Below are 14,211 nucleotides of genomic sequence, written 5' to 3' on the forward strand. Positions count from 1 at the left end.
ACAAACATTCATCTTCCTCAACTCCTTGCTTTGAGGTCTTAACCCTCAACTCTGCATTAATCTCATCAAACAAATGTAAAAACAATAACTGATCAGAAAGTCATCCTTTATAACTCCTCCTAAAATAAACAATCCAGACAAAGATAACCACTGATGTATACAAAAACCATAAGGCAAAAAGTTACTGGAAAGAAGTTATTTGCATGATGTCCAAGTGTCACCTCATATAGTACTTGCTAATTCCAAAGGGATAAAGGTGCCCTTACAGTGGAAATTGCCTTAACCAAGTGATTAAATTTATAATTCCTAACAAAGGGACAACCTGGCATTTATGTCCTTCCTGATGTAATGCAGTACATATCTTTCCTATGGAGTATTATAGCAAAAAAAAAAAAAAAAAAAAGTTTAATCTGAATCTAATTAAGGCTTTAGGCCTAACTTTCAGTTTCCAGAAATGCAAACTTGTTTAACTTGTCCCTCTATCCCCTCCAGAAATGCAAGGGATAGAGGGACAAGTTAGACAAGCCCAAAAGGAAATCAGCAGGCAAGTCTAGAGTGTGGGATATTCTACACAACACAAGGCCTGATGTCTTTAAAATGTCAATTTCATCATAAAATTAAAAGGTGGAAAGGCTGTCTTGGAGTAAAAGAGTAAAGAATTATAATAATCAAACGTAATATGTGAATTTTGGATCCTGGATCTCCTTCAGCCACAACAGTTATTAAAGAGAACTGAACACTAGGAAAATTTGAACATTAACCAATTACCAAACAACATTAAGGAATTACTGTCAATTTTCTCTTACATGACAGCAGTAATGTGGTTTTCTAAAATTTAATTTTATGTTTAAAAAATGCCTGATGAAGTTTTTAGGGGTGAGGTTACCACGTTTACAACTTACTTTCAAATGGTGCATCAATTTTTCTTTATGTTTGAAAATGTATAAATATTTCTGAAAATAAAAAATTGAAATGAGTAGAAAAATAAATTTTAAAAAATTGAAATTGAAAAACAAGTACATTGAAAATTTTATGGTAAAAAATTGAAAGAATTAGAAAAATAAAGATATTTTTCTCTCATTTAATCAATCTAGCCAGAGTTTTTAGTTGAGTCAAAGTAATTTTATTCTTGACAAATATTATCAGTGAAGCAGTATCTAAAGCCTAGGGGGTAGTGCTTTCAGCTGCCATATTTTACCAAATACAGTGGATCCCTGAACAACATGGGTTTGAACTATGCAGGTCCACCTACATGAGGATTTTCTTCCACCTCTGCTACCCATGAGACAATAAGACCAACCCCTCCTCCTCCTCCTCAATGTGAAGATGATGAAGACAAAGACCTTTACGATGATCCACTTCCACTTAACAAATAGTAAATACATTTTCTCTTCCTTATGATGATCTTAATCACATTTTATTTTCTCTAGAGTACTGTAACAATACAGTTTATAATATACGTAACCTACAAAATGTTCATTACTTGACTGTATATGTTATCAGCAAGGCTATTGATAGTTAAGTCTTTGGGGTGTCAAAAATTACACACACATTTTCGACTACATAGGGCTAAGTACTCTTAACCCCAAGTTGTTCAAGGGTCAACTGTAATATCCCAGGGCGCAAATGCAGCCATGCCCTGCTTATTTCATATTTTCGAGTGACTTATGAGCATTTTTAGACTACTGTCATTCGGGATGAAAAAAATCAAGTAGGAGCAAAGGGAAGTATGGAGTAGAAGTCCAACAAACAAATAACAGCTGATGTATTAATTTTAGAAAGAAAAAGAAATTAGGTATGATTCTATTTAGGAACAGTGTACACATTCAGTGGTTTATTTCATAATAAAAGGGTTGAGTACTTCTTATTGTTCATAAACAGGTCTTTCGCATATGACTCCTTAAAACTGATTTATTAAACAGAGAAGGTGAGTAACACCCCATTTCACAGATGAGGAAAATGAGTCTCGGAGAGGCTGTGTACCTTGCCTGAGGTCCCATGGTCAGTATGTGAGCCTGGCCCCCTCACATTTAACTGCTTTCCTCTAGCATGGTCGCTGAGTGGCTGTCTTACTCTGGTGATGTTCACGATTCTGAACTTCAGTTTTCTGCCTAGATAGCCTAAGGCTCAGATGAGAACACGCAGAGGTTCACAATTTGGCTCGAAGGTAAAACCAGGCAACAGATTCCCCTTCCTCCCATCAACATAATCTTGGTGGGGACAGGAGGTGGGAAGGGACAGGAGCCCGGTCTAGGAAGGAGGCACCAGAGGTGTCCTGCACATCTCCCTTCTGGGACACCTCTTCAGACACTATCACCTGTCAGGGTCCCAGGACATGAAGGAACATGGAAAGCTGGGTGTGAGGCAGAGCAACTACTGAAGTAAGTACACACAGAGACTGTGAGAAGCAAAAGCACCATGTGAATGGGTGAGATTGCTTCACTCTGCGTCAAGTCCATGCCCCTCACACTCCTAACAATGCCCAATAGCTGCCTATTTGGAATGGCTTTCCTTAATAAAAGTCTGTAACTGCGGAAATTACTAATTCTGTGGCTTTCATAAAACACAGAGGTCTACCAAATGTTTGCTTTGGCAGATTTTTTTTTTCCTCCCAAAGGGCAGCCCATACAGTCCTGCAATAAAGCAAGCTTTGTTCTAAAGATTTACAGTGTTTTCCCAGTGAAAATTCTAATTGACAGCCATCAGGCAAATAACAATGCATGGCAAAGAGAGCTCTAGTTTCAGCCATTCTTCCAAGATCCGTCTCAAAGAAGCACTCACTGCTTAGGTTTCCTGGACCAGTCTTTAGTGTAGTCTTTATTTGGACACATTATGCTTGGATATTAGAAGTTTATCATTCAAAGCAGTCAAATCTTAAAAATCAAAAGAACTTCAAGGTCAAAGACAAGAAATTTAATTTACTTCCGAGGCTCAGAATTACAGGTCCCTCCACAAAGAATATGCATATGACACAAAAATGCAACCATGCCTTTTCCATGCAAGTGGGGGGAACCCTAAAAAATGAAATGCATAATAAGCTCTTCAGAAAGTTGCATAAGGATATTAAATGCACCGTTATTCAATGGATTCATCACAGGATAAAAGTTCAAATAGCTGAGGGAATGATTTTCATATGAATGTTGGGTGTTGCCAGTCACATACAAGAGCCCATCATGGACACAGAGAATCAAGTGACATCAAGCAAGTATGGGGAGCAGTGAGTGACAAGGTATAGAGAGGGCTGTTCAGATAAGGGACAGACATTACTAGATGCTTTTTCAAAGAAAACTTTGAAGATTTTGTTAGGCTTTCTTCCTGGAACTGTCAAAAGTAGCAATACAATTGTAAATGAGTGGTACTCAGGGGTCACATCACTGCCACTTATAGGCCAGCTGCAAGTGGCTGCCCATGATGGGAAATTAGCATCAAAGAAGGACCCAGAGTTACCGGGCTGACACACAGCCCAATGAAAATACTCTCAAATAAGGTATGACACCCAGCACAGTCACACAAATCAAAACCAAAATAAAAACTGTCTAAAAAGAACAGTAGCAAACAGAAATCTTCCTTCTTTCTGAACCTTCCCGAATCTCTCCCTTTGCCGATGTCCAGTCCCACAGTGAAAATAAGCAAACATTAGGCATTTCCAGTTGGACAATACAGATTAAGGAAAGTCAAGCTGGTGAAAGAGATGGAAAAATAACACAACTTATAATTTACCTAAGCAAAAAGCAGAGAAAGAAGCTTATCCTCCTTTTTCTAAACAAAAAGCAGAGATAGTAACCAAAGGAGAAAAGCGCAGCATGAATGGGCAGGAGCCCCAGACAGGAGTCAGGGGCCTGAATCCTCATGAGGCTGCTATCTACCACAAACTGTTGGTTGATAAGTTCCTTAACCTTCTGACCTTCCAAGTACTTCTCGGTAAGGAAAAAAAATTCATCTAGATCAGCAGTTCTGAAACTGCACTTCTTCGAGCTCTAGGGTTTTATGGAAGTGCCTTCTCTAAGGAAGGAGCAGCAACACGGATTAAGATGAAAAGGGCCCCATGCCACCGCTCAACCGGAATACTTCAGAGCTGATCCATTTCACATTCTTTTTTTTTTTTTAATTTAATTTTATTTATTTTTATATTTATTTTTTTTATTGCATTTTAGGTTTCGGGGTACATGTGAAGAACATGCAAGATTGTTGCATAGGTACACACATGCAGTGTGATTTGCTGCCTTCCTCCCCTTCACCTATATCTGGCACTTCTCACCATGTTATCTCTCCCCAACTCCCCACCCCCCGCTGTCCCTCCCCTATTTCCCCCCAACAGACTCCAGTGTGTGGTGCTCCCCTCCCTGTGTCCATGTGTTCTCATTGTTCAATACCCGCCTATGAGTGAGAACATGTGGTGTTTGATTTTCTGCTCTTGTGTCAGTTTGCTGAGAATAATGGTTTCCAGCTTCATCCATGTCCCTACAAAGGACACAAACTCATCGTTTTTGATGGCTGCATAATCACATTCTGAGAGGTAAGTAAAGCCTTTTGTTTAAAAAGTTCTATTACCATGACAACTGACAGCTAAAATGAATTAAAAACATGAGATCAACATACCTTACAGCTTTCTAATCTTTAGAGATATGTGGTTTCTATGTGCTTGTTTGGAATATTACTTTCAGAATTAACTAGCTGATTGGCTGGTTAATATTGATCCTCAAATCTGTGTAGCAGGTTCTCCTACTTAAAAAATGAGGAATCTGCAACTCAGTTAAAACAAGTAACCCCAAATTATACAGCCCAATAATTAACAAGATTCAAACCCAGAAATGTCTGACATTAAAACCATTAAGCTTGATTCTGTCCTAATAGACAAAGAATAAACTTCACTGTGAAAAACAATTGGTTACCTCATTATTACTGCAATTGTTTTCTCCACGGAACATCAGGTTCTTCAACTGTATTCCCTAAAAGAAAACACTTACCCTGGTGAGCATAAATGAATAGCCACAAGTTCGACCCAACAAGCAAATCTGTTCGGCACAGGAAAGCCCAAAACGTTGACAAAGCCTCCAGGGCAATAATGGTTGTTAAGAACTTTCAAAGCAAACAAAACTCCTAAAAAAGAATAAAGAACACACAAATATCAACAATCCAAATATAGGGGCATCCACATTTACAAAGAAAGCTAATTAAAAGTAAAAATGATTATTCGATTACATCCAGCTTTGTGCTTTAAAACATACCCTATTCCTTACAACCCTGCATTCAGTAGAAAGACGTTAAAGGCAGTCATTCCTTTGATGTTTCTAAATACGGAAGTTCACATTGGTGTTCAGTATGCTACTAAATACATAACACCTAAAATGTGAATAAAATACTAGCAATGGTATTCAATGCCAGTGAATTTTACACTATAAAATAGTTATGCTATATAAATTTTAACTTAATAAAAAATACCAGTAATATGTATTTTTCTAACCTCTATGGAAAAACATGTTAAAGGCAGGGCATATATTCTTTCTTCTCCCATAATTAGACGCATAAGGATAAATCTTGGAAGGAAAGGGAAAGGATGTCAGGAAAAGCAGAAGGAAGGATTAGATTTCCTTGTTTCAGAACTACTTCTCTCCTCCCCTTCACAGTCTAATATTTAGAACACCTAATTTAAATCCTGCTGGCAATTTTGGTCCCATGAAATATCTGTAAAAAAGAACTAGTGAGGAAGAAGATGAGAGACAACACCACACAGCTAATGTTATTCAGACTGGGTTCAAATCCCAGCTCTATCGCCTCCTAGCTGTGCAGCCTTGTGCAGTAACCTCACTTCTCTGGGTCTTGGTTTCCTCAACTATAAAATCAAGACAATCCCTCAACAGGCAGCAGGTGATCAGAAAAAAAATTAAAAATAAAAAAATAAAATCAAGACAATCCCATCTCCACATGGATCTACTGCATAAATGAAATAGGTTAGGTTATGCAGAGTGACTATCATGGCTCCTGCAACATGGCAAGCATGCCATGGCAGGGTGTGGTACATTTATTAATGAAGTCATCAGGAGGCATATGCAGGACAGTTCTCCAGGTGGCATTGGGCCAATGCAGTTCTCCCCCTCCTTTCTCGCCTGTAGTTCACAAGAATAACTGTGGAAATGTGCTGGAAATCCAACACCCTGAGATAAAAAGGAGCTGGCTGAAACAGCCTAGTACTCTCCTCGAACAGGATGTCTTGCAAAGCGTTGCCCAGTGATTCATGTGATTCCCAGGTTTGTACCTGGCTGCCTCTTCGAGGTTCCTTATCTTCATGTAAGGGGCACACACAGTCAAGACCCCAACAGCCCCGGGCAACTTTCTGAGCCTAGAAGGATGGGCTCACAATGAAACCCAGGCTCCTGTTGTCCCTTACTGCCTATCTGTAAATACTAAATCCACTTCATGTAACTTGTTGTATATGAGTGTGCTCGGTCTCATCGGGTGCAGACAAGTTGGTGACCAGAGAGAGAACACTGAGTCCGCTTCATGGACACACTCATCTTTGTAGAGAACTCCCTATTGCAAATACATCTGTGGGTCTTTCTGTGACCCTACCATATGGAGCTGGTACATGTTTCCAATATGATGTCTTTTACAAAACCACCTTCCAGCAGGTCCTAGTGTAGACTGTCAAAGAGTGTATGATGCAGCGTAATATAGAATGCAAAAACTGGTCCCTGTATGTTCCAGCCTCTTCTCCAAGATGCAAGTCCCAGCAGCCCTTGACCACTCAGAATTTGGTCCTCTCACCAACTAGGGACCCACACTTCATAGAATTACAGCAGCCACACCTCTCTTGCTTCCTTTATGCATGCAACCTCAAAATTTCATCTCCCTTACCTGAGAAACCTACAGCACAGGTCCTTTTGAAGTCAGGTTCATCCATAAATTCGGCAACAGCAAATTGCAAGAGCAGGTATACCACTCCAGTCAGTATGGAAAATGTGGTGATAACACAGGCAAACCATCTACTTCCCAATCTTTTTTCTAGATTTATTCCTTTCCAGAGCATGGATGCCATATTGAAATATAAATGCCAATCATCAGCATGGTGAACGGGAGAGAGCAGTAATCGCTGCCAGTCGTTTTGCTGGTAACACTTCTCCACACTAAGGCAGGAGCTATATAGTGATTTCAGAGGATTCAAGAAGAACCAGATGTTGAGGGCCAAAGTTGCTAGGGTGACAGGTGGAATGTTGTTGATCCCAACATGGAAGATTTGAGAGAGGAGAAGAATAAGTCCGGTATTTATCCCTCTTGTCCTCCGCTGCATGGCCAGATATCAGGGAAATAGCTCGGCAACGAGAAAACGTGGTCAAGTGGTCAGGTTTTAGGTATCTGGAAAGATAAATAGACAGCTGAACCTAAAACACAAAATACACGTGAAAAACCATCTTTAAGAATTATTACACTGATAAGATATACTCACTTCAAGATAAATTCCCATGAGGTAAATGCTACTTCTCATTTTAACAGAAATATTTATGTTCAACATCTTCAAGAGTAATATATAAGATGCTGACTGACACCCTTCCTTCATTTTACATTCTGGAATAGAAATTTTATCCCAAAACCCAATGAATCAGTTAATGGACAGGTATGTTTTTCTCTGACAAACATGTCATGAAATTAACTTGACTTCCTTGTATACAAACATGTAACCTCATGAAAAGCCTATAAAGACAGTGTGCAAGTATTTAATGATTTCTACTCAGAATTCTGGCTGGGATTCTTTACCCTCTCTATTTTTTTTAAAAGAAACATTTGATTTTGATATGTTGGAATAAGCTTGCTCCCAAGTTTTTAAACATCAACAAGTTTTAAATACAAACATACATTACCTTTAATCCCAATTTCCATGCTGCCAGATATCAACTGTCGGGACTCTATTTTCACAATAACTTAAGCTTTTAGTTACCTACTACAAGCCAAATCCTGGATTGAAACACAGACCTTGTTTTCAAGAGGCTCGCTTTCCACCAAGAAATAAACCACCAGCTACCACACAATTTTCAAACGCAGTAAGAGACAGAACTCAGAGCACAGGCACACAACGCAGCCTGAAGTGGTGATCTGACTATGGTCTTCAAGGGTGATCTGGGGTTAATGACAATGAGAAGTTCCATGGCCTACAAGCCCACTTCTCCACCCCACTGGACCTGGGCTGGCATTGCGACACGCTTTGGCTAACAGGATGTGGAGGAAGGGATACTACATGAGCTCCCAGCCTACACTTCAAGATGATTTGTAGGCTTCTCTCTCCTGAAACCACGTCAAGCAACCATGTGAACAAGTTTAGGCCAGCCTGCTGGGTAATGTAAGAAAGGCACAGACTCCGGTCACCCTGATGGTCCTGACCACTAGTCAGCTACCTCCCAAGAAGGGAAGCTGTCTAGATGACCACACGTGCGTGAGTCCAGCTGAGCCCAGTCTAATTTGCTGACCCACAAAACAGTGAGCTAGATAAATGGTACTTGGTTTACTTCACTGAGCTTTGGAGTGGTTTGTTAGGCAGCAATTACTAATACAGGAATTACTACCTTTGGGAGTGCTATGGTTTAGGTGTTTATCCCTCCAAAACCTCAATTTTTTTTTTTTTTTTTTTTTTTTTTTTTTTTTTCCCTTTTTTTTTTTTTTTTTTTTTTTTTTTTTTTGCTCTGTCACCTAGGCTGAAGTGTAGTGGCATGATCTAGGCTCACTGCAACCACTAACTCCTGGGTTCAAGTGATTCTTGTGCCTCACACTCCTGAGTAGCTGGGATTACAGGCATGTGCCACCATACTTGGCTAATTTTTGAATTTTTAGTATATATGGAGTTCCACTATGTTGGTCAGGCTGGTCTGGAACTCCTGACCTCAGGTTATCTGTCTGCCTCAGCCTCCCTAGGTGCTGGGATTCTAGGCGTGAGCCACCGCACCGGGCCTCATGTTGAAATCTGATCCCAGTATTGAAAATAGAGCCTAATGGGAGGTGTTTGGGTCATGGGGGAGTATCCCTCATGAAAAGATGAATGCCCTCCCTGAGGTCAGGGGTGAGTGAGTTCTCACCCTTATTAGTTCCTGTCAGCACTGGTTGTTAAAAGAGACTGGCACCTCCCCACTTCCTTTCTTTCTCTCTCACCACATGATCTCTGCACATGTCAGCTCCCCTTTGCCTTCTACTGCAAGTGGAAGTGGCCTAATGCTCCCACCAGATGCTCAATTTTGAACTTTATAGCCAGCAGAACCGTGAGCTAAATAGACCTCTTTTCTTTATAAATTACTCAGATGCAGGTATTTCTTTATAGCAATCCTAAATGGACTCAGACAGGGAGGGACTGGTTTATGCTCATGAAAAGAAGCTAGTAATGGAAGAGATGCAGGCAGAGACACAGACTAAAGATGCAAGAGATTAAAAAAAAAAGAATCAATGCTTGGAGGGAAGAGTCTTTTCCTCTTAACAGAAAAAAAAATTAGGTGTATCTGTGGATATTAAATAGATTAGGGGCAAAATGTTGAAAAGTTCTCATCTAATGGTTTCTGTTTTCTCTATGGAGATTACTTGGCCCCCAACCAAACAGGTAACTCACTCCTGTACCCCAAGGATTCTAACTTGGACTGCACACTGGACAATGCATGAGCTTTAAAGTGAAAAGGGGGCAGGATTCTCTAATTTTCTAGCTCTGTGACTAGGGCAAATCACTTAAACTTTCTGAACTTCAATTTCTTTGCTTTAAGAATCATGAAACCTCCTTCCCAGGATTACTTCAACATGCTTGGAATAAAACAGGTAGAATAAACAGTAGCTACTACTTTCATTTCTATAAAGTAAACTCACTTATGTGAGAAGTAATTCCTTTGCAAATGGTAACATCCTAAAAGACTCAAATGTACTCCTATGACCCCATATGGATTCTTATTATCAACATCACACCAAAGCAATGTCCAGAAAAAAGTTACGCATACATATATGTGTGTGTATGCATACACACACACATAAACACACACACACACACACACACACACAAATTAGCCATATATACACACATGCATGCACACACATATTATTGGCACAACTCCTTGTATTAGCACAACCCAAGCTTCTATATTTTTATTATTGTAGCTCTGAGGAATTCTTATGAGCTAGAAAAGTTAATGAAATTTAAACTGAAATGCTCCCATAACATTGGATAAATGTTATTTATCCAAACACCTCCCATTAGGCTCTATTTCCAATACTGGGGATCAGATTTCAACATGATGCCAGGCGCAGTGGCTCACACCTGTAATCCCAGCATTTTGGGAGGCTGAGGCAGATGGATCACCTGACGTCAGGAGTTCGAGACCAGCCTAACCAACATGGTGAAACCCGGTCTCTACTAACATTTATATTTTTCACATTAGAACTCAAGTCAATGTTCAACTCTCTACCTACTGCAACTTTTTTGCAATTCTCCTAAATTTATCAATATGTGTGTATGCATGTGTGTGTGCACACACATAAATATGTATATTATACATATCAAACATTTATTACCTTTCATAGGAACAATGAAAAAACTGGCCCTGATTATTGATCAATAAATCACCCGCTTAAAAGAAATCACAAAATAAACCATTCAATACCATTGCCACAGTGTCTTATGACACTGGGCTCTATGTAGCAGAAATTCAAAACTAATTACATCTTTGCATCAGAAAAAGCTGCCCCTCAATTAGAATCGTTAGTGATGAAGAGTACAGATAAAAGAACAGAATTCCCAGTCTTACTTCACACCGTGTCCCAGGCTCTGATCACACTTTCCTAAGTTACTTCTGGCCAAATGCAAAGGTGTCTTTCTGTCTGGGTCCCTTCGCACCTCCCAGCTCTCCCCTGTTGACTGCTCCAGCTTCCATGGGACGCCTTGCTTTCCTGAGGCTTCCCTCCTCCTTCCAACCCATTTCTCTGCTGTTCATTTCTGCTCTATCCCTACTCTCTCCTGCACACACTCAAGGGCTTCCACTTTGATGATTTTTATAATTCTTTTTATCAGGATGATTCTCACATTTCTATTTTTCAGCTTTGATTTCTCAGCAGTTTTCAGGGACATAATCTCTGCCTGATGTCTTGCTTTCTGAAAACTGAATTATCCTTTCTTATGGAACAACGGTTCAGCCATTCCTCCTTTCTCTCATCTATGTGATAAATATTTACCAAGTGTCATTTCATTCATCTATTTGATAAATATTTACCAAGTGCACTGGAGGTACAGCAAATAACAAAACACCTATACTCCCAGCCCCTAAATGGCCTACTTCTATTTGATGAAGGAAATAAAAACATTGTCCACAGGAAATCAAAAGAGAAGTAAAATTGTGTGGCTTGACTTCTCAATGAATGCATACTTAATGTGAAAGGAGATATAACCATAGCCAACGTGGTAAGTGCGTAAACAAAGGCCCACTTAGCATGCCAGTGTAGGTAGAACATACGTTTTGAGTTTTAAGTAGCAAAGACAAATCAGTCCTAGTTCATAACAACTGTAGAGTAGTTTCCTTCCTAATCAGTTACCAAGCCAGCCATCCAAGGTGAGGGATGCAACCTGTCACAAGACAACTTAGAAGATCCAACTGATTCATGTAAAGATCAAATCTGTAGCCTGACCATGTGGCCCAGGGAGGCACAGTTCTAGGAACACCAAGGAAGAAAGACCACAATAAGAGAGCACTGACTATAAAATGAATATTGTTAATGTCTTGCCCATCAGATAATGCCCACAGAAATTTTTAGTTAGAGTGCTGCACTACCTGAAAGACCATAGAGGCATCATCAATTATAGCAACTTATCTGTGAACTGAAGACCCGTAAGATCTGTTGGGTTTTGGAAGTGGTTTATGTATTCTAACCTGTATCCAGACGACAAGCCAGTTACCAGAGTTTAAGAAAGGGCAGTCCCTGTGCTCCCCTACCTTACAAACATACCCTCCCGTCAGACTCAGCATGCCCCAAACTGAACAATGAACTGTCCCTTCCACATCAGCTCCTCCTCTCATGCTCACCACCTCAGGATACGGGATCTCCGTCTATCCAGTTGTTCAAGTCAAAGTCGTAAGTCATAGAAAGATCCTTGACATGTCCTTTGACCTTAACCTTCTTACCCTGCTACCCCCAAATCCTATCCATCAAATTTTATTAATTCTTCTAAATACTTTTTATCAATCTACTTCTTTCTAGCTCTAGGGCCACTACTCTAGTCTGGGTCACCATCATAACTTGCCTCATTACTATAAAATCCGACCAACTGACTTCCCTGCTTCTCCTCTGATACCCACTAACTATTTCCACCATGGCTTAGAGTAATCTTGTATAAAACTGAAGTTGGACTCCCCGGAAGTAAGCCTTTGATGGCTTACCATTGCAGCAAGAATAAATCCAAGCTCTATCCCACAACTGTATGCTTATATCACCAGTTCCCCTGCCCACCACTATGGTCTCATCTCAAGCTGGTCTCTCCATCAGTCACTATGGTCCAGTAGCATAGGCCTCCCATATCAGTAGCTCCAGGATTACAGTATAAATGGCTGAGGGCAGGAATAACCTTATCCATTTTGATCACCAACAATGCCCAGAGCCACCATAGGATCACCAAGAATACACGGTGACTGGCATATGGTCCATACTTAAGTAAACGCCATCCCTGGGTATCCATGGAAGATTGGTTCCAGGACCTCCATCCAACACATACCAAAATCAATGGATGCTCAAGTCCCTTATATAAAACATATAAACTATGCACACCCTCCCATACACTTCAGATAATCTCTAGGTAACTTATAATATCTAATACAATGTAAATTCTATACAAATAGTTGTTTTATTGTAATATGTAATAATGACAAGAAAAAAAAGTGTGTACATGTTCAGTACCAATGCAATCGTCCATTTCCCACCCCTCCCCTCCCAAATATTTTCAATCTGTAGTTGGTTGAATTCATAGATACAGAATCTATGGATACCGAGGGCCAACTGTATTTCTCAAGTGACCCAAGATTAGTATATTTTTAATGTATCTACATTATATGATAAACGAAACTGATTAAGAAGGTCTGAATACCTATGATATGTTAATCGTTAAGTATTTTTCCTGCAACTGTAACAACTTTTCCCGTAGCACTATACATATTATTCCACTTAGCATTTTTAGGTCCACAACAGTATTTATAACATTAATCTCAATATTATAGAAATAAATCTCTTATTCATTTAAAAATGTATTGATAAGTTGCTTTGCCAGAACTATTTGACAAAAAAATTGCATTTTAATTATGTAATAATATAGACTAGACAGTACTATATCAAGGCTGTGGGAGAGAGAAATGGAAGATTTCTTGAAATATTGATAGGAAAATTAGCCATATTTATTTTTAATGAGAAATTAAAAATTTAACAGGTATGTTATAAGAAAGACTAAGCTGCTAGAACAAACAAAAGAAACTGAATTCATAACTTGGAAACCAATGTGTCTCAAGGGGGAGAGAAAGGAGTAAAAAGGGAAAAGAAACTAATTACAGTGATTTTCAATTCTATTTACGAAGCAGAAAATATTTCATCATTATCATTTACTAAGGTAGTATATATCTCAATTTCCAGATTTAAATGTTCAATAAGAATTGAGACCATTAAATTGCAAGAATATACACCAGTTATAAATTCTATTCCCAGTGTGGTGTCTGCTACCAACCAAATTAATTTCACAAGAAAGACAGGAACTACAAAGTTTTAATATGAGTAATCAAATACTGTTCAGAAGATTGAGACTTCCATGTTACTAAAAGTATAACAAATCCCAAAATTATCCACTAAAATATTCTTAAATTGTATGTTTTTTTTTTCCCTTTAAGACTCAAGAAGTCTGTCACTATATAACTGAGATAGATTAATGCTGTGTCATTGGCACTACTTTCACGCCATTGATAAGTTTCATTTAACAGTTTCGAATATTTGAAGTATATGCTCTAATAAATAAGGGAAAATTTAGGTTTGTTCAAGCCATTTGGCAAGTATTTATCAGAGCCCTCTTATCACTCACACTCAGTACTTTGCTAATACCTGATCTTCCAGATGCTTAATCCATTTATGCCGGCGGTTGCAAATTTTTTTTGTGAAAAATCAGACCTTGGCGATGACCTTGAACAAGATACAAATAATTCCCACAAGCTTAAGCGTTTCAATAATGGA

The 14,211-nt window shown here is 39.1% G+C and overlaps 1 protein-coding gene across 6 annotated transcripts in view; it reads right to left on the minus strand.

Annotated features, from left to right (window-relative positions):
- RHBDD1 (rhomboid domain containing 1) overlaps positions 1-14,211 on the minus strand; it is a 165,566-nt gene that overhangs the window by 127,576 nt on the left and 23,779 nt on the right. For 4 of the 6 annotated variants that reach the window (XR_001825425.2, XM_017529144.2, XM_017529143.2 and 1 more), the window contains exons 2-3: positions 6,856-7,379; positions 4,968-5,100 (exon numbers count right to left, since the gene is read on the minus strand). Coding sequence is in view for 5 of the 6 variants with exons in the window: in XM_017529144.2 (XP_017384633.1) it covers positions 4,968-5,100; positions 6,856-7,288 (566 nt within the window). In the remaining variant the exon portion in view is untranslated. The remainder of the gene's footprint in view (positions 1-4,967; positions 5,101-6,855; positions 7,380-14,211) is intronic. The other 2 variants (XM_037738757.1, XM_037738756.1) reach the window with 1 other exon arrangement.

Source organism: Cebus imitator, unplaced genomic scaffold (genome assembly GCF_001604975.1).
Source record: "Cebus imitator isolate Cc_AM_T3 unplaced genomic scaffold, Cebus_imitator-1.0 Scaffold57, whole genome shotgun sequence".
Lineage (NCBI taxonomy): Eukaryota > Metazoa > Chordata > Mammalia > Primates > Cebidae > Cebus > Cebus imitator.